This window comes from Panthera uncia (assembly GCF_023721935.1).
Source record: "Panthera uncia isolate 11264 chromosome B3 unlocalized genomic scaffold, Puncia_PCG_1.0 HiC_scaffold_1, whole genome shotgun sequence".
Lineage (NCBI taxonomy): Eukaryota > Metazoa > Chordata > Mammalia > Carnivora > Felidae > Panthera > Panthera uncia.
Window position 1 is genome coordinate 39,866,318 of NW_026057582.1, and position 27,813 is coordinate 39,894,130.

General features: G+C 40.8%; 1 protein-coding gene and 1 long non-coding RNA gene across 2 annotated transcripts; one reads left to right on the plus strand and one right to left on the minus strand.

Annotated features, from left to right (window-relative positions):
* On the plus strand, positions 1–25,837 carry RTN1 (reticulon 1). The gene is made up of 7 exons (XM_049612658.1): positions 1–158; positions 15,211–15,418; positions 18,079–18,217; positions 19,663–19,732; positions 20,490–20,536; positions 20,622–20,680; positions 24,796–25,837. The coding sequence occupies exons 1-7, from the start codon at positions 98–100 to the stop codon at positions 24,836–24,838; spliced, it is 627 nt and encodes a 208-aa protein (XP_049468615.1). The 5' UTR covers positions 1–97; the 3' UTR covers positions 24,839–25,837.
* On the minus strand, positions 22,727–27,813 carry LOC125909451 (uncharacterized). The gene is made up of 3 exons (XR_007453695.1): positions 27,657–27,813; positions 23,937–24,002; positions 22,727–22,892 (listed from the first exon to the last, which is right to left on the minus strand). It is a non-coding gene; the product is annotated as an uncharacterized LOC125909451 (long non-coding RNA).

A 27,813-nucleotide genomic window follows, 5' to 3' on the forward strand; every position in this document is an offset into this window, starting at 1 on the left:
GCCACGGTGAGCCCTGCCGCTGCAGCCGGGGCGCAGACCCTGAGTGCCAGCTCCGCGCCCCCGAGGAGAGCAACGGCGAGCCTCCAAAACCCGCACGATGCAGGCCACTGCCGATTCCACCAAGATGGACTGTGTGTGGAGCAACTGGAAAAGTCAGGGTATTCTCTTTATTTCGGTAGTGCATGCCTGCGGTGCACGGGAACCCCGGGACCCGGACTCGGCCATTGTGCATCATTTCACCTGTGGGACCTATGCATGCTTTATACCCAAGAGCTTTGTGTTGGGGGGAGTAAACTTGTCATGTCAAAAATCAAAGTGGATGGTGTTTGCATTCTTTTTCTTTTTTTTTTTTAACCCCCCCCCCCGCCCCCCCCCCTTTGTTTTCTTGTTGTAATGCTAGAAATTTAAATAATGCATCAGTTGCCTCTTCGGGGAGCTCTTTCGGGATCCATTGATCATTCAGTACTTGTTTAATCTGTTCTCCTCCCCGGAGTTGAAATGCTTTCTTATTGTTCCATGAATCCCGTTGCATTTAATTTCTGCAGAAAGGTTGAAATCTCCTGGTAGAAGCATTAAGTGAGAGGGCTCTAGTGCATCCTTTTAAGAGGGACACACCCATTTCAGGGTGGTTATTTGTGGTCACACAAAGGAGCCTGGAAATGCAGTCTGGCTCTCGAAATCCTGAAAATATGATGGCGTAGCCACATATTAGGATGGCTCACTTTGAAATATTTCAGGGTTTTTTGTCTGTCATTGGAGTAACCTGTAACTACTATTTATTAATAATGGGTATCTGTGGAACAAGTAGAGGGGAAATAAAAGCAGTGCCCAGTACCCTCTGGCATAGCAGATTTATTTTGAAACAGTCCATATTAGCACTGGGTGTGGCCACCCTCCAGCCTCGCTTGGATTGCTTTTCAGCCATTTTTATTCAGCCTCATACTTCACACATCCATCTCCTTTGTTACATTAAGATTCTCTCCTTCACCTTGCTCAGTGTGAGATTATGAGGAGAAAGAGAGAATTTGGAAGAATGAATTATGTGTTGTAAACTCTGGTGTTTGTGAGATGAAGTGTCTTTTAATATTTAACAAATAAGGTTCTGAAGAAGGCGCTTTTGACTTAACCTGAAGGGTTGCAGCGTCCCTCAGGGGACCAAAAATACTCTGGAGCAGAAGCTGGTGTGTTTTGTTTTTTTTTTTTAAACCTGGCATCTTCCCCTTGTCATTTTATATCACAGAAGGAATAGGATGGCTTTTCATCTTTAGAGCCCCTGTAGGATTTTTTTCAGTAAATTTTTTAAGCAAAGAAAAAGTAAAGACCAATCTCAGAATTAAGAACACTTTGGCTGTCTCTTATTTGTTGGTTCGGGTGGCGGTGACATAAAACAGAATTGTCGAGTTCAAATTGTGTAGGTCTATTGGAAATAACAACTGTCAAAAGTAAATAAATGGGCCTAATAAATTTAAAAGCTAGGAAGTAAGAAATCTCCAGCAGTTCAGGGGCATAATTTTAGAGAATGATGCCAATGACATGAAATAGCATGTTTTATACAGAAGGCAGTTGTGAAAATTCTTGGTGACATTTCATTCTTACGCGTTAAACTCCTCTGGTTTATTTGATACACACTTAAACAACCATAGATTGGCATAATATCAAGTTTAGTTGAACACGAGGACATAAAAAAGTTGGCTTTTAGACTATTATGGGTTTCTTCTATTCTGACCAAAAGTAGATGCCAAAACATGGCAGATTTTCTTTTTTGTTTGTATACGATACAAGATGCTATTTCATTACAGTTCTGTGGGTTTTCCTCACTTGACCTTCTCACTGCAGGGGTTAAAAAGGTACATGGCTGTTGATAATCAGAAAATAACGCAAATGTCATCATTTGTCTATTGAAAACAATCATTTTCATTTTCAATATAAGGCCACTTGTGAAGATTAATGCAAGATCGTTGAAGGTCTTTTACACTCCGTGACCTTTAGTAGTTTTCAGTACCATTGATTTCCTTTTGTCAGATAGAACAAAGCCATTATCTTGAAAATTGACTGATAACTGGGCGGGTGGGTTTATAGGCATGAGAGAGGAATAGTAAGAAGTGAATTATTCCTTTTTCTTTCCACTAGGAGAACTTTGCATTTAAACTAAATCTACAATAAGATTTTTGTTTAGCATTTTCAATGCATCTTCTTAGTTCCCTCATTATCAAAAACAGTTCTTAACCCTGGCTACACATTAGTATCATCTGGGGAGCTTTTAAAAATACAAAGGATGCCCACCCCTAGGGGTTCTGATTCAATTGGGTCAAGTATCAGTATTTTTTAAAAGATCCTCAAGTGAGTTTAATACATAATCAGGGTTGAAGTCACTGGTGCGTAGTGATTCTTAGTGAGCCCAGTCCATAGACCTGCAGAGCAGGGTCGAGTATACAAATGATGAAATGGGTGTGATCCAGGAGCATCTGTGAATTACCGTTGCAGGAGGCAGTGTAACATTGTTGAGAAGGTCCTCCACAAGTATTATGGGTGAAAGTGTTGCTTATAAAAAGAAATAAAGGAAGTGAGCTTCAGGTTTTTTACATATTCTTAAACATTCCGTGGAGAAATTGCAGCCCATTGAACATTTCATGAAGACTCTACTGAAACTAATACAATTGTCATAAGAACTGCAGTACACATGCAAAAGGAACCTTATATTTACTTTATTAATATGCATGATTTCAGCTAGAGACAAGAACATTTAAGGAGACTAAAAAGTTCACATTATGCTAGTACAAAGATTTTGTAATACATATAAAATGTATAGATGACTATATACATTACAGTACATTAGTACATTAATGTATACCTTACAAAGATTTTGCTTCCAATTAAAAAACATGATACAACTACCCCTATATTGGTTAATAAAACAAAGCCCACCCAACTCAGTGAAAGTAAAAGGAGAATAAAACAATCGCCTAATAAAACACCTCTGTAGATAGTAATCTTACAGATCACAACAATACTAATATTTATCGGGCACTTTTACTGAATGCTTTACTTGGATCATTGCACTTAATCCTCACAAATCCTATGATGTGTAAGTTCTATTATTGTCTCATCTTATAGGTGATGAGCTAAGGCTTCCACCAAGGCACATGGCTGGTAATGCCAGAGGAGACTAGATTCGGGCCTAGGCTATCTGACCACAGATCCCCTTGCTTCTCACTGCTCTGCCATCTGCCTCAATGGTAGATGGCTTTTTCCTCAGTGGTTTTTCTAAGAATATGAATTATGTAGGTGATGGTGATTTTGTGGGCCTAGTAACTCATCACATTTACATAGTTTTCATTTGCCGCATATCTTCTCATTTGAACTTTCAGTTTACTCTTGGACATCATGAGGCTCAAAGAGGATAAGTGATTTATCCAAGGTTTTTTGATAAGTGGTGAATTGAGTGGTGAAAAGGTGACTGCTTCAAATCCAGAACTCTTCCCGTGACAGCACTCCACCTCTTTTTCTCATGCTGAGTTATAGAGTAAACTTTCATGTACTCCTGCTGAGATATTTTCACATAGTTTCTCCCTTTACAGACAGCAAAATTTCAGTGATCTTGACCAATTTATGCTATTATGGTAATCCTCACCATCATCATCAACTCATCATCCACATTTCTCTGTAAATATTAGCTATGTCCCAGTAACTATCCTAAATGCTTGTTACATGTATGACTCCCATTTTACAGAGGAAGAAACTGAGGGTTTTGAGGCAGAGAGGGCTTGGGCTTGCCCTTGGGCTTAACTGGGTCCCAAACACAAGGCAGTCTGATTCTGAAACCTGTGCTTTTAATGACTTTACTATACTGCCTAAATCCAAATGGTACTATGGCAGGGGAATAAAGTTTGAGCAAAATCCTTCATCCATATTATTCCATTCGTGCTCTAAAGATAATTTTTTCCAGATATCATTGTACTCAACAAATTCATCTGGCAGGATGCTTGGTAATACAGTGGGGTTAATACTTGTCACCTGTTTGGGGCTCCTGCTCAACTCCCACTTGACTCTGTGTTGCAGCATTCTGTAATTAAAGCTTTCCCAGCATGTAAAATATTAATGAAGGGTGAAACACTAAAAGTGTTTCTGGTTTTTTATAAAATAAAATATTTTATGCTGGTCTGCAGTGTTCTGGGGAAATGCTATTCATGGTGGTCCATTCTGAACGATGCTAGTTCAGAACAGCCAAGCATCCCAGAATACACAGAAAAAAATATCTGTTTTAGCTACAGTAATTGAAAGAAATGCTTGTATTTTGAAAAGGGCATTTGGTAAAGATAATACATACATAAAGGCAGATCATTACCACCTTTTATCAAATACCTTCTATTTGGGCTCAATCTCATTAGAATCCTGTACAAATATTACAACATAAGCATTACACTTGCACACTCCCTCTCTGCAGATTGTAATGAGATCCAGTGGGGAAACTGGCTTAGCTGGGGATCTGGGGATTTTTTTTTTTTAATGAAACAAAACTCACTATACAGATAATATACCAAATATGGGTAGTTACTACTCCATTGCAAAATAAAACTCTACTTTGTCACAGTGTATGATTATTTTCAAGAGAGTCTTTATAAGGGAATATTCCAAAGTTTGAGGAGAGAATGATGGCTTTATTTTTCTCTAAAAGTGATACATGCATATTAGGAAAATTTCCATTTGTACAAAGAAAGGTTCAAAGCCGCAAATCACCCAAAGTCCTACCACCTACAGTTAATCAGTGTTAATATTTTGCTGAATATTGCCCAGTATCTCCATACCATGTAACGTGAAGCTAGAGGACTGGGTTGGCAACAAAAACAGCTTTTATGAAACAAGATTATATGTGTCTCAAAAAATACTTGAAGTAATCTAATGGAAGAAACTGACACGAAACTCGGAGAATTGCTGAACTTCAGATACATGTTTCTTTACTGTATGAGCTATTCCTTCCTAAAATTAAGAAAAAGTCTATGAGATACATCAATAGATTAGGATAATTTTTTACTTTTATGTTTGGGTTTTAGACTGTACTGATGGACTCTGTGCAGTGTCTAACTTTGTTTTTAGAGGAAGACCCATCACAAGTGAGAAAAACTTGACAAAAATGGTGATCTAAATCCACATCTCCAAATCTATTATTTTTCTCAGATTTCCCTGAATTAATATTTAGTTCATTAAAAGAACACAGGTGCTGGGTGGCTCAGTCAGTCGATTTGGGCTCAGGTCATGATCCCAAGGTCTTGGGACTGAGCCGCACATCAGGCTCTACACTGAGCACGAAGCCTGTTTAAGAGTCTCTCTCTGTCTCCCTCTGCCCCTCTCTCACGCTTGCATGTGCTCTCTCTTTCTCTAAAATGAAATAAAATAATTAAAAAACAAAAATATTCCTGATACTCTATGAGTAAAGCATTAGGATTATGATTGCAGATTCCTAGTCCATCCTTAATGAGCAGGCCCCTTTCTTAATCATTTTCAAAAGTTTCTCTCTTCCTCTCTCTCCCTCTCCCTCTCTCTCCCTCTTTCTCTCCCTCTATTTCTCTCCCTCCCTCCCTTTCCCTGCCTCCTTCTCTCCCACTTTCTCCTTATGTTTGAAATGATATTCTTTACTCATTTCTCTTTCATATTTAGACTAGTTAATACGTTTTGGGAACAGAATCTATGAAGTAATTGATACATTTTAAATCACCTTACAATAGAATTAAATCCTAAAATTCACTGAATCCAGCAAACAAAAGCTAACATAGGTGGATAACTCCCAGGACATCGCCTTTCTTTTTGGAAATAAATGTACATCACCACAAAATTTCCCATCCTTCTCAACTTGATTTCCTAAGTTGTGTACGCATTTGGCCATGTATTAACATTTACGTATTGTCACCTCTCCATTTCTTATGAAAGTACACACAACCGTCCAAAGAAACAGGATTGCCTTATAATTAAGCTCACAGTTTGAAAGTCAAGAATTAGACATTAATAATCCTTTAAAAGCCATCTTTTGTCGAGATGACAATTAATAATTACATTAAAACCTTGGTCATTGTAAATGTATTCCAAATTTATAGCATATATTCCAAATAAGAAATTTGCTAGAGGTTTTAGAACTTAGAAGTAGAGTTCTGTTTAAGCTATTTGTTTAGCTATATGTTTAAGCTCTATTTTTAAGTTAAATCTGAGTGAAGTTGTCTTATAATTCAAGCACTCCTTGCCCAAACTGATGTTATAATTCAAGCTCTTTGCCCAAACTGATGTTAATTTTGAACAGATGAAAAGTACAAATGTAACAAGCTTTAATTTTTAGAATTTATTAACAGTTCCACCCATTTTGCAATGAGTATGTCTCGCTTTCAAGATCAAATATAGTGGTAACAAGTATTAAGATGGACATAATGTTTTATCGACTAGAACAGAGGTACCATGAGAGAGCATACCTTTGCCTTATCTTTTTAGTTCAAAAAACATTTTGCCATTATGGTTTTGGTCAAAAATTTTAAATATAGTCCGTGTCTATAAAGAAGCAATAGCTGTCTACCTCCGTGGTTCTTTTCTATTCCAATACAATGAAGGATTTTAAGATGTGGCCCAGACAAGGGCCCAGACAATTGTGACTGATTACCACCAACCAAATGAACAGTTTTGCATTTTGATCAAGTCAGAAAGCTTAAAGAAAGGAAAAGCACATGAGGACATCCATTACTTACTACCTTGCAGATCTTTCTGTGTGCTTCCCTCAGCTACCGTGTGCCCAAAGCCTATCTTTCTCTCCATATGGTCATCTCTTCTTTTGATGCCAGTTGCCCTGTTGAGACCCCTCCAAATGAGTCCATTTGCTAAAAGATTTAGCAGGAGGATCTGGCCACACTGTCTTCAATACTGGCCCCTGCTGTTTCATTTCCTGGCCAATTCTACCCCATCCAGGTGACAACGGGCCTGAGCACCACTGCGTTCATTTCCAAGCACAGGGAGAATGTGGTCCTACTGGTTAGAAGTAGCATGGGGATTAAATGCTCTGTTCTTTTACTGTCTACACAGAATGCCAGGTGTAATGTATCTACTCATTCAAAACATCTGCTGAATTATTTAAACATCCAGAAATAATAGTATTGGCATTTTTCTCTTCACAGTCATATTGACTGCATTTAAGCAGTGAGAGGGAAGAGCCTGGAAAATGGAATCACTGCAGGTGTTTTTATCAGCAAAGGTCTCTTCCAGCAGTTTCCCTCTGGATTACCATTTAAAGTTTAAATATATGTAGGAGCCTATTTCATAGCAAAGGAAACTCATGGAGTAGTTGACTAGGAGATGTCATCTTTGAAGGTCACCGTGCATGTTTAATGTCTTGTATGACATCAGTTCCCATTATGTTTCTCTGGTTTGATGGCAAACGAGGGAAAGTTAAAGTAGGGAAAGTTACTGCTGTTTCTTTTTGTTAGCTCTTTATGGTGTGATATTTTGTTGGCCTGAAAAAGGTGGTGAAAATCAGAGAAACTGGCTGTCACTGCTTTGGACACTGGGTTGTAAAGAAGTGAGGTTTTTTGAGCCTCTAATCCTTTTCAGAAGGTGGTCAAGTATTGTAGTCAATTATTGGAAGCTTACTAAAATGTAAAGTCAACAGCATGTAATTTTTCAACAGTCCTTTCAATGAAATGCTGATACTATCTATAAACAGGATTTTCTCCCTTGGCCTTTTATAAAGTAGCACTTACTTATCACATAGCAAGTGGTGCAGTGCTGCCTGAAATCTTTACTGGACCAAGATGGACTATAAATAAACACATTTAAGAATATGGTGCAATAATGCAGATAATTGTGCACAATTTATTGCCATTTCATTGTTATCCATTTATACCACATTTTGCCTTATAAATAAAATATGAGTAGCTGCACCACTGCCTTTCATTTCGTACATTTTTAATAAACTTTCTGAATACTGTACCACTATTGGATCATATAATTGACTACACTTAAAATGGTTTCCTCAACCAAAACATTTTGGGCAGCAGCTAAGGGCTCTCTCTCTAGAAGTTTGACATAGCATTTTATTTCCATTTAGCTATTAACTCAAACCTTGGATCACTTCTATTTTTTCTTTTCTGTTCTTGATTGGATTATGGAAGTTAAGGATAACTCTGATTTCTGCATTCGAAATCAGGAATCTTCAAATCTGCCAAATCTGCCAGTTCACCCTTGACTGAATTAGTTCTAGGTGAGCCCCAGGCAAGCTGCAGTGGGTTCTCCCACATGTGGTTTGGGGACTAAGATGAGATCACCAAGCCCAGTCCATTTATCAATTGATAGGATGTACTGGTCTCTCATTTCAAAGCCAATGCATTGCTCCTTGGTTTTTAGCAAAGTGACTTTGGTTTTTGCAAGTGACAAAGCAATACAGTAATTTACCAAAAACTATGGGGGTTAATTTGTTGCAGTTATAGAGTTACTTATATTTTTTTTACTTTGGTTTTATGGAAAATTTATTCAAATACCCATTTTTTCTGGATCAGCTGCTATAACCTTCCTACACAAGTTTACATCACTCTGAGCAGAATTAAAATGTGAAAAATCATCATTTACACAGCAGATTGGAACACAGAAATTCTCTTCTCTGATCACACTTCACCACTTCCTACCCTTCCTACTGAATCATCATGGGCCATTTGCTGTCACTCTGACCACACACAGCCATTGCCATTCCCCCAGCGCATCAGTTTCCAACAGTCTTGGCTGCTTGTCATTCACTAGAGATCCTTGACTTTAGCCAAACCCTGTTTACTTTCTGGCATTCCTTTTATTGATTCCTTTCTGAATTTAGACTGTATTTTTCTAGATCAGCACTGTCCGATACAAATATAATGTGAGTCATTACCTAGAAATTTTAAATTTTCTAGTAGCTTCTTCATTAAAAAGTAAAAAGAGGGGCACCTGGGTGGCTCAGTCGGTTAAGCATTCGACTCTTGATTTCAGCTCAGGTCATGATCTCATGGTTCATGAGTTTGAAACCCATGTCAGGCTCTGCTGACAGTGTGGAGCCTGCTTGGGATTTTCTCTCTCCTCTCTCTGCCCCTTCCACTCTCTCTCTCTCTCTCTCAAAATAAATAAAATTAGTAACAGTAATAATAAAGTAAAAAAGAAACTGATAAAGTTAATTTTGATAATATATTTAATCCAACATATCCAGAGTACTAGTCTTTCAACAACAAAATCAATATAAAAAGTATTATATGTATAATCTACATCCTTGTTTTGGATTAAGTCTGAAATCCGATAGGTAGTTTACAGCACGTCTCATTTGGGACTAGTCACATTTAAGGTGCTCAGTAGCCACATGTGGCTCATCACTACTGTATTAAACAAGGCAGGTTTGGACTTTTCCTAAATTCTTCAAGCCCCATCCTTATCCTCCTCCGTCTCAAGAAGACCTCATAACTCATTTTCCAGGATTTGAGTAAATCTACCTCAAGCCACTTTACGTCACTCTATGTTGTTCCCTTCCCACCTCAACACATATCTATAGCCACACCCATACATTCCCAAAATGTCTCTCCCTCTTTGCCCATTCTTTTCATTCTTCTCCCTTCTTTGAAAACAAAGAGCTATGGTTAATCCCATCCTTTTGCCCCTTCTCTGAGACTTTGCTCAGCCAAATCTCCCCTCTTTCCAGGATCCTCACTCCTCCCTTTCTATTAATATCCCCAGGCTTTGCTCAACCTAAAGGTTTGCGTTTGCTGCTACTTGCCCAAACTACCATTGTATTTGCCATCTTCTTCATTACTTTGAACTTCCCACCATTTATCCAACCCTTTACAATATGGCTTCCATCCTCACTACTGCTGATACTCCCTGCCAAGTTATGAGTGACCTTCCAGTCTCCAAATCCAGGGTCCTTTCTCGGTTATCATTTCCCTTGTTAGGTCATCAGCACCCCTCACTGTAGTCTACCCTTTTGTCCTGGGAAGTTTCCTTCTTCTTGACTGCCATAAACTACACTGTTGGGGTACCCATTCTGACACTCAGACAGGACTCCTTTGATATGCTCCATTTATTTCTTTGAATCTTAAATTATGGTTGCATTCTCAGTTGCATTTCTTAGTCTCTCCTGTCATGGGGGCTTCCTCCACTCTCATGGCCTCAATCGTGCTTTCTACTCATATTCAGCCCTCCTTACTAAATTTCAGTCTTGCGTTTCCAGTTTCCTACTGTGCATATTCATCTCAATATCATTGGAATATGATATTACTGACCATTTAACTCAGGGCTTCTGTGACAAAGCCTATAGAAAACCCAAATTATTTGGTTTTTAAGCTTTATGAAATTTAGGAAGTATTGTAACTGTCAGCTTCATCTCACCTGTGATCCCTATCCCATCTCTGCCCTAGACTGTGTCAAAATGCCCTTTTTTGATGTCATCGTGTTAGAACCTGGAGGTTTAAAAGCAAGTGTCCACTTTATCCCAAACCAGCTCCCACTCCGATTTCCTGTTTTTGTCAGTGATATTAATCACTCAGTCACCCAGCTTTGAAATGTTGCCTTCACCCTTAATTAGCTCTTCCTCCTTTCTCCCACAGCTAATTAGTCACCCTTCTTGTTGACTAATCCTTCATAATATTTCCCTTTATCCACTCCATCTCCTTAACAAATTGTTCACTACATTCACAAACCATCCCACGTCCTCTTTCATCAATTCCAGCACCGTCCCTTCCTTGAACTCAACTTTTGCCACTTCCAACAGCACAAAATGTATTGGTACTGATTCAGCATTTTGTAAATGAGCATCAGTCTTCCCAGCTAGATCTTAAGTCCCTTAAAAGCAGGAACGGAATTGTATGATCTCTTCGTTCTTGGTTTCACTAGATGAATAGATGGCCAATAACTATTTACTGTTGATAATGACATGTTGTCACCTAAAAGTTTTTTTTCACATTCAATATCTAGCTCTGGAAGCAGATTTAAATAAATCAGGTTGCTCAAATTAATTTTGCATACTTTGGGGAATGTTTAACCTATAACCATATAATGCGAGAGAGGCAACTGTTTTCTTCTGGAAAAAGCATCAAACTTAGGGTTTGAACTCATTAACTAGTCAGTACACAAGTTTCTTAACTTTTAGCTTCTTTATCTGTTATACGTAGACCTATCCAGCAGAGTTGACTGTGAGGTGTAAATGAGATAGTATCAGAGGATGCTTTGAACATTTCAGAATCTACGTAAATAGCTTATGGTATCGGAAAAGCACTCAGAATAAACATCCCATTGATGTTGTAAGATGAATCTTTTGCTAACCTCCTAATTAGAAACCTCTAGCAATCTTTTTGTTTTCTTTTTATTTTTTATTTTTTTGAGAGAGAGAGAGAGAGAGAGAGAGAGAGAGAGAGAGAGAGTAGGGGGAGAGGCAGAGAGAGAGGGAGATACAGAATCCAAAGCAGGCTCCAGGCTCTGATGTGTCAGCACAGAGCCTGACACGGGCCTCGAACCCATGAACCATGAGATCATGACCTAAGCCAAAGTCGGACGCTCAACCGACTGAGCCACCCAGATACCCCAGAAATCTCCAACAATCTTAACACGTTGATGGAAAGACCTGCTGTGTAATGACTACACCAAACTAATTTAGTTGATAGTTCACATTCTCTGCCCATAGTCTCTTCACATAAAGCCCTTACCTGGTGCCTGCCATTCTTGGCTATTTACACAGGTGTCCAGAGACTGAGAAGGCTTTTCTAGAAGGGTACACCATTTTTAACAAGTGTTAAGTGACTTATCAAGTGGGGGTTCACTTGATAATACCAAACTTTATATTTTCTTTGCCTGAAAGTTTCTCGCAGGGTCTCCCATGCCACTTCACATCATCTCAGAGGTAGGTAAGCCCACCTTCTCTAGTACTAAGGAGTGCCCCCTTTAGCACAAATCATTCTGTCTTATAATGTATTTGTTTCTAAACGTGTCTGCCATGTGAATCTAGGGGTGTCATGAAATAGAAGATTACGACTTATTTGTGGGTGGGTTTTCTATCTTTCTTTCTTTTTTTTTTTTTTTAACAATTCATTGATTTTTATATCCCTGGGACTTAGCACAAAGCCTGGCACTTAAAATAAAGTTCTTACTCAATAAATACTGAATAAATGAATAAAATGTAAAAGAGGCAACCCTGCAGATAATGGTGATGTTTTAGTCTTTTTGTTCTCCTTCCCTCCCCCCACCTCCCCAACAGAATAAATGCTAGGAGGCTTCAGTTCCCTAGGGACCTTTAGCCCTGCTGGTCTGGACTTCCCTCAATGTGTTAGTCCAGATCCATTCAGCAACAGGGGGGCGCTAGGCTTCTGGGAACATCCCTTCTCCCACTTCTATCACCTGCCCTCAGAGGCCCAGGGGTTTCTTGTTGTCATGTCTTCCAAAAGATCGGTCCCTCTTCTCTGTCTGAAAAGGAGTATTACTTTGGTGCTCTTGTCTCAACAAACTCGTCTAAAACAAAACACAATTGGTAAACTCATTTGAATTTTGTTGTTAACGGTGAGCTCATCTTCAGTGTATTATCCCCTTCTTTAAAAAAAAAAAAAGATAAAAAGTATTAACCTAAAGCAGTGAATTTCTAATAGTAGAATGTCAGTCCATGTGACTGGTGCTTGGGCCTGGGAGAAGAGAGGGGCTTTAGAGCAGCAGTGCTTTTCCTTTGCCCCTGGAAACCTACTTGTAGAACCAGCCCCACTCAAGAGAAGAAAAATCTTTTGTTTCACACCAAAACACGCTTGTGATTCTCTCTTCTACTTCCTACATCACAAAAGTGTTGTAAGAACAAATTTTTGCCCAACAAAATGGCAGACTAATCTTGTGTGTTAATGTCATTGGTGGACCAGGTCATGGTGGATATGGAGCCGGTGGAGATGGATGACAGATCAGCTCAAAAGGAAGTTCTCTCGGGGCGCCTGGGTGGCTGAGTCAGTTAAGCATCCAACTCTTGATTTTGGCTCAGGTCATGATCTCACGGTTTATGAGATCGAGCCCCACATCGAGCTCTGCAATGTGGAGCCTGTCTGGGATTCTCTATCTCTCCCTCTCTTTCTGTCCCTCCCCCCCCCACCCCCCTCAAAAAAAAATAACCTTTTAAAAAAGTAAATTCTCCTCCAGCTTCACACTGCTGAGGTATCCTCAGCCTGTTATAAAAGAGCCCCCACCCCACCCCTTAAGTCCTTGATTTCCTCTCCAGCCAGCCTGAGGTAAAACTGTTGCGGAGGGTTAAAACTTGGCTCCGCAACACTCCTTATATCCCCTCTAGAACGTCAGAGAGTTGTCACAGGCTATGTGACCTTTTCAGTACTGTTCCTTCAGCTAGCTGCATACCTGTGTATGATGGGAGCAGCTCCTGCTCTCTTCAACCTGGTCACTTCCATTTTCCTCTGAGCAAATGACTGATATCTAATCCTTTAGTAAACCAGCTGCCTTTGGGTATACCGCACATGAAGCTGGCGGTATAAGCAACTGCCATTTTCATTCGGGTGTGAGATGGGGATTTTGTGTCTCATTTTCTCTTTCTGAAAATGTATTCATGTAACATTCGATAAAAACCATTTGTTGCAACAACATGGATGGACCTTGAGGCCATTATGCTAAGTGAAATACGTCAGACAGAGAAAGACAAATATGATTTAATCTCATTTATATGTGGAATCTAAAATAGCCTAACTTGTAGAAACAGTAGAATGGTGGTTACCAGGGTTAGGGGGTCGGGGGACTGGAGAGATGTTGTTGATTGGTGGGTACAAACTCACAACTAGAAGGTAAGTAAATTCTGGAGATCTAATGCACAGCATAGTGATTGTAGCCAACAATACTGTATTATAAACGTCAAAATTGCTGAGAGACTAGATCCTAAATGTTCTCACAAAAGAAATGATAATTATGTACCATAATAGAGGTGTTAGTTTAATGTTCTGGTAGCAATCTTATTCTAATATTTAAATGTATCCAATCAACATGTTGTACACCTTAAACTTATGCCATGTTATTTGTCAATTATATCTCAATGTATTTATTTAGAAAAAATTTCTTAATGTTTATTTTTGAGAGAGAGAGAGAGAGAGAAAGAGAGAGAGAGAGCTTGAGCAGAGAAGGGGCGAGAGAGAGGAAGACACAAAATCTGAAGCAGGCTCCAGGCTCTAAGCTGTCAGCACAGAGCCCGATGTGGGGCTTGAACTCACAAACCTCAAGATCAGGAGCTGAGCTGAAGTCGGATGTTCAACTGACCGAGCCACCCAGGCTTCCCAATTGTATCTCAATTCAAAAAAACATTTGTAACTTGCCTAATTGGAGAATAAATTTGCATGCATTCTCCAGCAAGGCTTCTTTGTTTTTTCATAATCTGGTGACCGGAATATGGAAAATATTTACATTTTGTACCATATTTGAAGCACTGTGGCTTTGTTCTTTTGAACTCAGTTTTTTGTGTGTAAGCGAAAGAGGGAAATAACTGAGTGAGAGATGTGATCTAGATTTTTACAGCTGTATTCCGTATTTTTAAATCATATAATAGGAGTGAATAAATTATGTTGTACAAAATGGTTTAATCCAAGTGTCAGCTTCAGGGATTCTTGAGATAGCTACTAACTTTTCAGTTTTGCTGGCTTTGGTGGCAGGCCGTGTCTTTACTCAGAAACCTTTGCCATTGGCTGGGGTCTCTGGACCTGTCGCCATGCTTCTGAAGGTACCACTTCTCTGAAACCTCCCTTTTCATTGTTCCTGCCCTTTCTGAGCAGCAGGAACAGTCACATGTCTGCTGTGCACATCTCCAGGCCACCATTAAGACATAACCTTGTCAGCAGGGTATCAAGATGCATGCAGTCAGTACCTTCCAGAGAGGTGGAGCAGGTACTTTAGAGTCCTCTGTACTTTGAGATTTGTTTCAGAGTCACAGACGGTGTGGCCCCGCGAGATGCACTCATAGAGGTATGGTCGCTGGAGACTCACCAGCCTTTTCTTACCTGCAATTTATAAACTGTCCTCAGGGACGGAAAAGAGTCTTCCAAAGCAAAACACAATGGCAGCCAGTGCCCTGGCCAAAGCCCTGTGTCTGCTCGCTGGTGTTTGGGAATCCTGAGTCGAGGTGAGGACCTGCGGCCACCACGGCTCCGCGGAATGAGTCCCGCGGCAGTTCTGCCAGTGCTAAGTGTGTGTGTGGCTTTGGTCTCCTCCCCACAGCTATTGACCTGCTCTACTGGCGGGACATCAAGCAGACTGGGATCGTGTTCGGGAGCTTCCTGCTACTGCTCTTCTCCCTGACCCAGTTCAGCGTTGTGAGTGTCGTGGCCTACCTGGCTCTTGCCGCGCTCTCAGCCACCATCAGTTTCCGCATCTACAAGTCTGTGTTACAAGCGGTGCAGAAAACCGACGAGGGCCACCCTTTCAAGTGAGTACCCCAGCTGGGCCAGTCCTTGCCCAGTCTCTCACGAGGCTCCTTGCCCCTGACTCTGTTTCAGCTCCTGGGCATTTGGGTGATATGTCTCTGGGACCTGACAGATGTCTCCGAGTCTCTTTAATGCCCTGGCTTCTAATAGCTAATATTTCTGGTGAATTTCTAAGGCAAACTCAGTTATCCCCATTGTAACACTTACTTGCTGTATTGAGCTTCTATATTTAATTATTACTAATGAATTAAGATGCATATTTAATATAAATTTATAGAGCATACACATATTTCATATTTTATATTTAATTATTACTAATAGTGATCATAATCCATTATATGTGCACAATGTTTTATAATTTAAGGAGTAAGCAACAATTAATCCTCCCTACCCTGTGAAGAAGGCAGAGCAGTGTAATTAATCTCTACGTACAGGTGGGAAAACTGAGGTTCTAAGACGTAAAGTGACTTGCCCAAGGTCATATGGCCAGTAAACAGCACAGAGTCAGGGCTAGGGTGTTTGGATTTTTATTTCTATGGTCTCTGGAAGCTTCATACCAAAGGGCCAACTTTCTGAGGGGTACAAGTTCATGAATAGTCTTATAACGTGCCCTCCTCTGCATTTTTATACTAGGGAAATCTGACTAGAATGAACATTAAAGAGAAGGAATTGTTTTTAAGGCCATATACTAAGGATGAATGAAACAGGGCAGAGGGAGGCAATAGTCCTGCCAGCTGCATGCCACCCAACTCCACCCCAGTCTGTCTCCTGACTCTGGCTTGTGAGCCCGGGGAATTTCAGCACTGACTGTCAGAGTCACCCCCTCCCCTGCTGTTGGCCCCGGAGTGCAAGCTGTACTATAGGTGTCCTCAGTTCCTGTAACGGAGGGGACAGTTCTGAGTCCTGGATGAGCCTTGTAGATGCTGCTGCAGGTGGCTTCTGGGCCAGACCCAGTAAATCCTCCCTGGCTCACCCACACCAGTAAGCTGAATGAAGACCTTAGGGCACCGGGCCCTTAAAAGGTGAAAAGATGCCTGTGTTTTGGGGACAGAAGGGAAAAGGCTGCACATCCAACCTCCCTTCCCAGCCTCTGGTTCCTGGCCTCGGTGTCAGTTACAGTCTGAGCACTCTTGCCCTTGGGATGTATTGGGCTTTCTTCTTTTTTTAAAAAAAAAAAAAATTTTTTTTAACGTCTATTTATTTTTGAGACAGAGAGAGACAGAGCATGAACGGGGGAGGGTCAGAGAGAGGGAGACACAGAATCCGAAACAGGCTCCGGGCTCTGAGCTGTCAGCACAGAGCCCGACGCGGGGCTCGAACTTGCGGACCGCGAGATCGTGACCTGAGCTGAAGTCGGCTGCCTAACCGACTGAGCCACCCGGGCGCCCCATATTGGGCTTTCTTCTAATGCAGTTAATGGGTCTTCTGGGCTATAACTTGTCTCTACAAATCCCTGTCCCAAAGGGGGGAAAGCGTAGAAGTGCAGTGTCTTCACATCAGGGTTATACCATGCCTACCAGCCTGTGACCAGAGTTCACATCTTCAGAGTCCTGCTCTGCCTCAGCCTCTGCCCTCAGCCATCCAAGAAAGGCTAGTTTCTTTCACATTCTTGGCCCCCCAAGACTGTCATGTTCAATTAGTTCAACTATTTTTTCTTCCTTTAGGAAACAGATTTAAAACAAAACAAAAACAAAACAAAACTTCCCTGTGGTTGAGTTGTTTTTATCCGTAAATAGAATACCTGACTAGGAGCACATTTTGGGATCAAAGCTTAACTAGAAAAATCAGTATTTTTCTGTATTTTTTCCTAAAGAGTAGGAAAGCCATAAGATTTCATTGTAAGCTCTCTAAATTCAAACCAAATGCTACTTTATTTTTTCCCTCTCAATTCTCAGAATTAGATAAGCACTGTAAGAACTCTAGAAATATCCTCTGGGTAGATAACATAGTGCTGTCTTAAAACAGAATGGAAGGAGGGGAGGAGGTAGAGAGGATGGGCCCTCAGTGGGGGAGCATGGCCAAACAGGAGGTTGGACTACATGGGGAGCCTGGTTTATCTGCCCATAGTTACACTTCATCATTTGAACAAATGAAAAATGCAGTCATTAAAAATATTGCTCTTAGTAGAAACAGTGAGCTTTTGAATAGGGGCCAGATCTCTTGAGCTTTCAGAGCTCTCTAGATAAAACCTGAGAGTATTTTCCAAAATGCAAACACGAAATATTAAAGTTGAGGTGATGAGCAATAATTGGCAGCTAGGATTTTCAGATACCTCTGTTATTTAAAAAAATAAACCATCTCCATGCAGCCAAGAAGAAATGAGGACTTTCACAACTTACCTGGCAGACCAGGGATTTATGGAGAATTCAGTGAATGAGCTGATTCTGGACTGACTTCTCCCTGGTCCAAGCCAGTTGCTCTGCATCATCAGCTCACACTGTCATGCTGTCTTGGGGACACAGAAACAGTCATAGCACACCATTAACGGCCATAATTCCCGGGTTCTCCAGTATACTGGAAGTGGGTGTGTGTGGTCCCTGCAGCCCACTGGCTGGCGTAAAGCCCCCAGAGATGGCCTGGCTGTCCTCAGAGTGGGAGGAGGAAAACTCAGCTGTTTCATGGTTACCTCTGATGGAGCTCTCTGTGGATGGTTTGTTGACAGGACCTACTTGGAGCTCGAGATCACCCTTTCTCAGGAGCAGATCCAGAAGTACACAGACTGTCTGCAGTTCTATGTGAACAACACACTTAAAGAACTGAGGAGGCTCTTCCTTGTCCAGGACCTGGTGGATTCCTTAAAAGTACGGTTGCTTAAGCCATTCACTTGACAATCTTGAGTTTTGTTTTCCCTAATGGTATAACGTAAACCACCACATAATGGGGAATAAGAGGCAAGTGCTAATTACATTCTAGAGTGAGAAAACCTCCAGCTGTGTGGTACCATGGAGTGCATCCAGTCCAATCCTCTCATTTTACAGATGCCACAACTGTGGTTCAGAGAGGCTAAGTCACTTGCCTGAGGTTGCCCAGCGAGTCACTGGCTGGGATCAAACCGAGGGTCACATGGCTTCTAATTCTATACTTTTCACAACACACCAGGTTGTTTCTTCTTATCGTTTTCAGTCCCTTGGCCAATTTCCTAAAATTAGCTCTTTAAAAACTCTAGTTTTGGAAATGTGAAAAATATATATATGCTTTTTTCATTGAAAGAAACTCCGTGGACTCCTAATGGTGAGATGTCCCTGTGTCCTTACCTGGTATGTGCTGTGAGACTGAGCCTCGGAAGCATGGAGGACCTTGGCACCTGTGTATGATTCCTGGCACTCTCACTGAACTTACTAGGTTTCTTTGAACAAGCTGCTCAGCCCACCCTGTGGTGTATGTGTAAGACTGAAGTCAACGGGGCATGATTCAGCAGGGCCTGAGCGAGGTTGTTGTGAGTTCCCTGTGCTCCCAGAGTGCTTTGTACGTACACTGGGCAGGGGTCTTGTCGCCGGGGCTGCCCAACAACTGTTTGAGGAAGGGCAGAAGGAAAAGTGAATGATGTGGCCTTGGAAGATGCTCTCCTGGAATAATACTACTTTCCAAGTAATGACTGAAGAGAGATACCAGGGAGATGACAATTACTGACCCAAGGGCTTTTAGGTTGATGTTTCTATTTGTATTTGTAATGTAAAAATACAGGCTAGAGCAGAGGTCATCAAACCTTATCTGTAAAGGGCCAGATAGTAAATCTGTTAGGCTTTGCATGCCACATAATCTCTGTCACAGCTACTCAGCTTTGCCATCATAGTAGGAAAGCTGCCAAACACGATGCATAAATGAATGGCTGTGGCTGTGTGCCAATAAAACTTTATTTATGAATACCGAAAGTTGCATTTCATATCATTTCTACATATCACAAAATGTTGTTCTTGCTTTGGTTTTCTTCAACCATTTAAAAATATGAAATTTATTCTTAACTCATGGGCCCATAAAGAAACAGGCCAAGGGCCATAGTTTGCTGACCCCTCCCTTATTATTTCATGGAGTCCTTCAGATCTTCTGACAAAGATGTCCAAAAGGTTCTAAGAGAAGTAAAGGCTAGGTTCTCTTTCAGTAATTCTGTGATGAACTTTAAATGCTTACATTTCTTATTGAAATGGTGTATTTTCCCTCCATTTTTAATCTAAAAAAAGTCAATGAAATAAGACGCTCATCTGTCACAAATGGTTTTAGAAGCTCTGATAAAGATTCCATTCTTCAGTTTGCAGTCCTGATGTGGCTCCTGACTTACGTTGGCGCTCTTTTCAACGGGCTGACCCTGCTGCTCATGGGTAAGGACAGATGAGCATGTTATGTCTTCCTTCACACTCTCCACGAGCATAAAGCTTCCTATGCTGTTAGCTGTGAGCTTGCTGTGGTAGAGTCCTAGAAACAACACCATAGTACAGGGCATTTCCCTGACCATCATAGTTCAATTTAAGAGTGTATATTATACATTAATAATGAATCTCTTAGTTTGAAGGATTTTTTCTCTTGAATCACAATTGGTTTTATTTGGTTTCTAATATATATTTGTTTGCAGTAGGCAATTATGGATAGAAATTAATTTTCATTGTGGGAAGGCACAATCCATCCCTCATTCCTGGAATGAGTCTGGGAATAATGGCTCAATATCTGTAAAGGGCTCAACATCCCTTTGTTTTCCTTATGGACTGTCCTGCCATCTTTTTAAATTTTTTTTAATGTTTATTTTTTTGAGAGGGAGAGAGAGAGAGAGCCGGGGGTGCTGGGGGAAAGACAGAGAGAGGGAGACACGGAACGTGAAGCAGGATCCAGGCTCTGAGCTGTCAGCACAGAGCCCAACACGGGGCTCAAACACACAAACCATGAGATCATGACCTGAGCCGAAGTCGGACATTTAACAAGCTGAGCCACCCAGGTGCCCCCAGTCCTGCCATCTTTTAGCTAGAATGCTAGCTACCATAAAATAATGCTATAAGATTACATAATTATATAAGGATGTATCTAAAAGCTTATTCTCACTGATAACTCTCAGAATTTTAATACTGTATTTGTTTTTCATCCCAGCTGTGGTTTCAATGTTTACTCTACCTGTAGTGTATGTTAAGCACCAGGTAAGTCCTGTGTGATGTCAGATAGTCACCTTAAATTTTGACCTTGTGACCTTTGGATGTGCTCATGATTTCTTCTTCTTTGTAGGCACAGATTGACCAATATCTGGGACTTGTGAGGACTCACATAAACGCTGTTGTGGCAAAGTAAGTTACACAGTGCAGTTCCTAAAAAAGAGAGACTATCTTTTTTTTTATTTTTTTTTTTACGTTTACTTATTTTTGAGACAGAGAGAGACAGAGCATGAATGGGGGAGGGTCAGAGAGAGGGAGACACAGAATCTGAAACAGGCTCTGAGCTGTCAGCACAGAGCCTGACACAGGGCTTGAACTCACGGAGTGCAAGATCATGACCTGAGCTGAAGTCGGCCGCTTAACCGACTGAGCCACCCAGGCGCCCCAAAAGGAGAGACTATCTTAGGCAGGCATTTGTGTGGATTAGATATGGGTAATAAAAGGACAATAAAATAGTAAGTTCATTTATGATCATTCACTTACTGGAGTCAGGCATTTACACCTTTCCCAATCATATGATTTCAGAAAATTAATTATACACTTTAAAATGCTTAATCAAGTAAAACTTCAGTGGCTTAATTCAGGTATGATGATGAATGAGTTCTAATGAATGAATGATATTATGCTTTATCTGGAGACTGGCTCATGTCCAAGAACAAGATGGGTTGGAGGAAAGAAGGAAGCCTGATTCAGAAAACTAAAATTAATTTACAACAGTTTGATTGAAATAAAAACCATCAAATTAACATACATTTTCAATCTTTCAAACAATAAAGAGCACTGATTTTTTTAAATATAATTTATCGTCAAATCGGCTAACCTACAGTGTGCTTAGTGTGCTCTTGGTTTTGGGGGTAGATTCCCATGATTCATTGCTTGCATACAACACTCACTGTAAAGAGCACTGATTTTTAAACCATTGAAATTATTTTTCCAACTTGAAAAAATGTTTAAATCTGTAATATTTGTTATATTTTCTGTTACACCATTTTGACTCAACAAGGGTGTGTGTTTGCTTATTTAATTAACACCATTGCTTTTTATTTTTTCTTCTTTTTAATGTTTATTTTTGAGAGAGGGAGAGAGCTTGAGCAGGGGAGGGGTGGAGAGAGGGAAACAGAGGATCTGAAGTGGGCTCTGCACTGACAGCAGCGAGCCCATTTACGAACCGCAAGTTCATGACCTGAGCCAAAGTCGGACACTCAACAGACCGAGCCACCCAGGAGCCCTTTAAACAGACTCTACGTTATGGTTCCTTTGTATATTAGCAAATAAAGATTCCAGTTATAAGTATCCACAGCTAGTATGGACATTAAACTTAGTTCTTCATAATTTTTAAATAAATTAGTGTTTGTAAATTTATGTCAGTCTAAACCACCTGGAATGATAGTTTTTATATTGTCATTTTGTTACTGATTTTGTTTTAATCAAAAGCTGACCTAGGCTCCAACTGGAAATACATGTCACAAAAGGGCTAGACTATGTTGAGATTGAACTCCCTCTCCTAATCTTAAGATCATGGGGCTAGACCTCAGTGGTGGTCAGAATTAGAGGGAAATATGTTAGACAGCCAATGATGTATCAACAACACCAACAGATAAGAGAAAGCAACCATTTTAAAGTTCCTCTGCTATTTGATTTGTGCATCATCAGTTATGATTCTCTCCTAAACTATAGGAAGCGTTTTGTCTTGTTTTCTTTTGTTTTGTTTTATTGTGTACTGCTCATAATTCTTCCTCCTAAATTCATGGTGAATTTGGATCTAGATCAGATCTGTGGCACATTTCAAAATGTCTGAAATTATCTCCTTGGACCCAAATGCAACTAAAACCTCATGAAAATCAACAAACTGAGGATAAAGTATTCATTATTTCGTATTAAGGAATGGCCCCATGGTATAGTGTAAAAGTCAGTGGTTGCCAAAACCTGGGAAACTGTCAAAGACACCAGTTCCCAGATTCTTAAAACAGACCTAGAGAATTCGAATTTCTAGGATTGGGGACCTGGAATCCGTATTTTAATGAACTCTCCAGGTAACTTTTTGGCAATTAAGAGCTGTGTTTTGGGGAACTGTAGCAACACCGGAATAGGAAGGAGAACACCAGAATAGGAGCTTAGAAATCAGAAGCTAGACATTCTAGTCCTAAGTTATCCAATACTTAGTTGGGGGATCTTGAACAAATCACATCTATTAATTTTTTAGTTGGTCAATAGGTTGGTTGGCTCCAAAAAGAGACATGCCTGTTATGCCCCAGGTACTGCGTGGAACAGGCACGGAGGGTAAAAAGATGAATGAGCTGATCCCCACTCTAGTAGAGCTCTCAGCCTCTCTGTGCAGATAAAACTGTAAAGAGATAAATAAGTATAAGACAATATAAGAACTACAATGGAGTTGTATAAAATGTTAAGGTCAGGGAGATAAGGAAATAACTGTTCCTACCTGGAGGGGTAATGGAAATGGCATTAAATCCTTACTAAAATGAAGGCCTTTGTCTTAGTTCAGGCCACTGTACTAAGTACCATAGACTTGGTGGCTTATAAACAACAGAAATTTATGTCTCGCCATTCTGGAGGCTGGATGTCCAAGATCAGAGTGCCAGCACGGTCAGGCTCTAATTAGGGCCTTCTTTCAGGTTACAGACTTCTTGCTCTGTCCTCACACGGTGGAAGTGGAAGGGAGCTCTCTGGGGTTTCTTTTATAGGGCACTAATCCTACTCATGAAAGTTCCACCCTCATGACCTAATCACCTCTGAAAGGCCTCATCCCCTAATACCAACACAATGTGGGTTAATTTCAACATACGAATTTGAGCAAGGGGCAGGGGGGTGGGGTGGGGGACACAAATATTCAGTCTATGGCAACCTTGAAGGATGGGTAAACATTCATCATGTGGGTGATGAGGGGAAAGACATTGCAGGAAGAAGAGATAATGTAAGCAAAGGGAGAAGCATGAAAATGTGGGTCATGTAGGAAATAATGAGTCCACCAGTGTGTCTAAAGCTTAAATGAGTGGAAAGATCAACTGCCAAGACTCTAGAAAGAGAGGCTGAGGTCAAGTATTGAACGCTGTAAGGAATGGTGACTCTGGCCCAACAGGAAATGGACAGCCCCTGATGTTTTTATGCGGGGGTGATATGCACTGTATGTGCACACAGATGTGCATACTGTGACAATCTAGTGAGAGGAGAACTGAACAGGGGAGTGGAAACGTAATCAGGTCAGCTAGGAGACTATGGTAATTCACAAAAGGTGACAAGAGTCTAGGCCTGTTAAAGTGGAAAGGAGAAAAGACAAAGAATGTACGATGTATGAACCTACATGTGCAATGTAATTGTTAATTAACATTGGAAATCAAGGCTGGGAAAAGAAATAGAAAGAAAACATTACCCGTAAGGACTAATGTGGTTTCTATAATTGAGCTTCATTCAGATTTGGATCTGAGCTTCTCGGTAGCTAGCAAAAAGAGAAACTACGTAAGTTAGATCGGTCTTGCTATCAGAAAGGAAGGAACAGCAGTTTTTGAAGAGAACCTGTTTTGCCTGACACTAAATCTTGAAGGAAATTTCTTGGTGGGGGTCTTACCTCTGAGGCTCCTTCGCCTCTGAAATTCTGATCCCATGTTAGAATAATTCCCAGCAGAAGAACCGACATCATTTTAGTAAAACAGTTAAGAACACGATCTTTGGAATCAGACTACTTTGAGTCCATTTCTGGTATTTTTAGCTACATGAGTTCATCATAAATGTTATTTGACTCTCTGAGCTGGTTTCCTTATCTGCACATTAGTAATGTTAAATACTTAACTCATATGGTTGTTGGGGATTAAATGAGATAATGTCTATAAAGTACTTTTACTTGGATTGGACGTAAGACACAATAAATATTAGACATCAGCACGATCATCGCCATCAGCACCATCATCCTATTACTGCCTAGAGATTGGTTAAGAGGAGTGTGGAGAAAGTCCTAGACCTCGTGCAGTAGACCTCAGTGCCACTCCCTTCTCTATGTGGACTAGATGGATAGAGCCTGTCCCAGTCATTTCTGGGTCTCAGGGAGACGCACAGAAATAGGTCTCTATTGTTGCATAGAAATGTGTTCACAGACACTCACATACTTTAGTATCTTTTGGAATATTAGCCTGTTTGGTCAGCTAGCTAATTACGGCAACAGCACATGATGAAGTCACAAAATGATTTTATTAATAACACTTGTGACTTACTGTTTTTTGATATTGTCTTTTTAGGATTCAGGCTAAAATCCCAGGCGCTAAAAGGCATGCTGAGTAAATCGATATCCCACCAGGGACTGGACACAAACCAGAATGTCTGGAGTGGTAACAACTCTGTTCTTACATGTTACTGCAAATTGATTGTTTCTCCCCCCAGTACCATAATCTTAGAGACAAACTTTAAAACAGCTGTTTTTAGGCTGTTCCTGTACTCTTAGGATATTTGAGTCACTTGTGTCAAGCACTAAAGTATAGAAAAAGTGTATTAGATGTGGTTTTAATTTTGTGTTGCTAAAAAAAAAAAAAAAGTGCATGATGGTGAGAGCCCAGCTTATTTTGTCTTCTTCGGTGTTCTCCTCCTCCTCTCTGCAATGCTTCTGTAGCTTCTGACGTTCCCCGTGGCTAGGCCCTTCCTGCCGAGTGCACTGATGCAGTAGTGGAAATCGCTTATATGTCCTTGGGTTGCTGGTTGGATTAATCTTTAATAACAATATATAGAATTGTAGACTGATGTTTTAGTGTTTTTCCAACACACAACATAAAAATAAAAACAGTCGACCGTACTTATGGTAATCAGTTTTGTATAACTTAAAATAATTAAATAAATGAATAACCCCTCCTCCCTGCCCTCCCCCCCCAAAAAAAAACATGCAGTACTTTTGTTGTGTGGGACTGACAGGCTGATTTACATGTATGGTAAAAAAAAGTACCAGCATGTTAACTTTATTACGATTTGTATTACTTTCTCTGTAGTTCCTAATGGACCTAATTATGGACTCTGGATATTTGCACTTATGTACTTGATACTGAATGCATAAATAAATGTTACTAAATGTAAAACCTTCTCCCTCTCTTCTTGTGGTCTTACCAGAAAATGCAAAAGTTCTAAGAGCTAGAATCTTCTGAGGACAGGCTGGGAAGCCTGAGACCAAGAGCTCACTTTATTCCTGTCTTCAGGACTGCATGGTCCAACTTCAACTTAGTATATGGCTCCTTTGGGGTCTTTATAGAAGTCACTACAAAGTAGTAAAACTGGAAAATACTCTTCATGTTGTACTCTGTGGGACTGATGTAGATATCTTAAGCAGGCTTATATATATATGTCCTTCTATAGACTTCTTATAATAATATGCAATAATTATATTTGCTAGGAAGCCACTCTTTTGTTAACTATTTCTTGAGGACCTACTGGGTGCCAAGCACAGAGAAGAGGGCTGTGAGTAAGAGAGATGACAGTTCCTGCCATCATCAAGACAAATCTTCTAAGGATTGCTTGCTGCTTTTCATAAAAATCCAATTGCATATTTTATTTCACTGTTAAGATCAAAAGTCAAAGATGATGAGGAAGAAGTGGATGAAAATAGTAGCAGTGGGAAAAATAAAAGTAGTAGGAGAAAAAAGGAATAGTAACTTACAAAACGCTGCCTTTGACCAGTTTTACGCTTGGGCTCCATAAGCACTTATGGAGGTACCCTTGTGTACAAAGTGGTGTGACGACCATAAGGGCAACTGGACATTGTGCCAACGGCCAGTATGGCGGGAGATGGGAGTTGGCTATGTGAAAACTAAATAAACTAACTAAATAAAAGGCAGCAGGAAATACGAGCTGGCTTACAAGACTAGAGCAACAGAGAAGGATTCTCAGAGGAGGTGAACTTTGCAGCTGGGTTTTCCAGATGGAGAAGATGGTTCATCCCAGTACGAAGAGAGAACATCACCTAAGATGCTAAGTCACAGAAATACATGGCATCCACTGAGAATGGTGAGTGACAAGTTGAAATGGGTTGTAAGGTGCTTGGGCTGAAGATGTGGTGCCAGGTGAGGCTGAAAGGCTGGGTTGAGACCACTAGGAAGAAACTTGAATGCTAAGGAGTTTGAGTGCCAAGCACCCACTGTGCCCAGAGGAGCCTCTAGGAGATGATGTGGAGGGAGATGGGATCGGAGTTGGTGATGGACTAGATGTGGGGTTTCAACACCAAGGCTGACCTTGGCCCTCCTCAAATTTCACGCCCTTGGCAGCTCGCGTGCCTCGCCTTAGCCCAGCTCCGTCTGAGACTGGCTGTTCAGGAGAATGCAATACCATTTTTCAGGGTAGAAATCCTAGAAGACCTGGTATGGGGGAGGAAGATATTAAGCTGGGTTTGGTGCCTGCCATTCTTTATGGTTAGTAGGTACAGAAGAGGATCTTTTTTCTCTATGTGTGCTTTCCAGTCTCCAACCCTTTGAGATGAAGTTTCCTCCAAAAGCTTTACTGTGTAGAATTAACCTCCCCCCCACATCTGCATTCGCAGCATCTTCCTCCCTCCTGTTAGCCCAGAATTCCTTTCATAAGCAGCCGCGCATCAGGAGGATCTAAGGAGAAATTTCCATTTGCTGGCAGTGGTGGAGAATGTTTCCTGAGGAAACCCCTGTCTTTACAAAATGATAGGTACGGACATAGAATTTTACCAAAGGGAGCATGGGGCACATAATATCAGTCAACATGATATTCTGGGCGATGGATATAATGTGAGGACTCTATGAACAGGTAAGAAGAGGACCAAGAACAGGATCTCCCAGGGGCCCAGAGTGAGTGAGGTCATCCTGAAAGCTGTGCACAGTACAAAAATTTTACGGCCTATGGATGAGCCAGACAAACACAGGGTAGGGAGACACAGAAGCTGTGGTATGCCTTATGGCTCATTTCAGGAGTAAAGGTGCTCTTTCCCCACCTGTGTTAGTTTTCTGGGGTTGCCCTAACAAAATGCCAAAAACTGGATGACTTAAAGCAATAGAACTTTATACTCCCTCACAGTTCTGGGGGCTAGAAGTCTGAAGTGAAGGTGTTGGCAAGGCCATGTTCTCTCTGATAGCTTTAGGGGAGAGTCCTTCCTTACCTCTGCCAGCATTGCATGGTGCTCTTTGGCTTGTAGATACATCACTCCAGGCACATGGCCATCTCCTCCCTGTGTGTCTTCCCACGGTCTTCTCTCTGTATCCAGATTTCCTCTTTTCAGAAGGTTAGCAATCATGGTGGATCAGGGCACACCTTTG

What these genes read in the sequence shown, in the direction of transcription:
- RTN1 (XM_049612658.1), top strand. Translation starts at nt 98, where the DNA reads ATGCAGGCCACTGCCGATTCCACCAAGATGGACTGTGTGTGGAGCAAC. An exon ending in GAGCAACTGGAAAAGTCAGG is followed by an intron (nt 159 to 15,210) that starts GTATTCTCTTTA and finishes TCCTCCCCACAG; the next exon opens with CTATTGACCTGCTCTACTGG. An exon ending in ATAAACGCTGTTGTGGCAAA is followed by an intron (nt 20,681 to 24,795) that starts GTAAGTTACACA and finishes TTGTCTTTTTAG; the next exon opens with GATTCAGGCTAAAATCCCAG.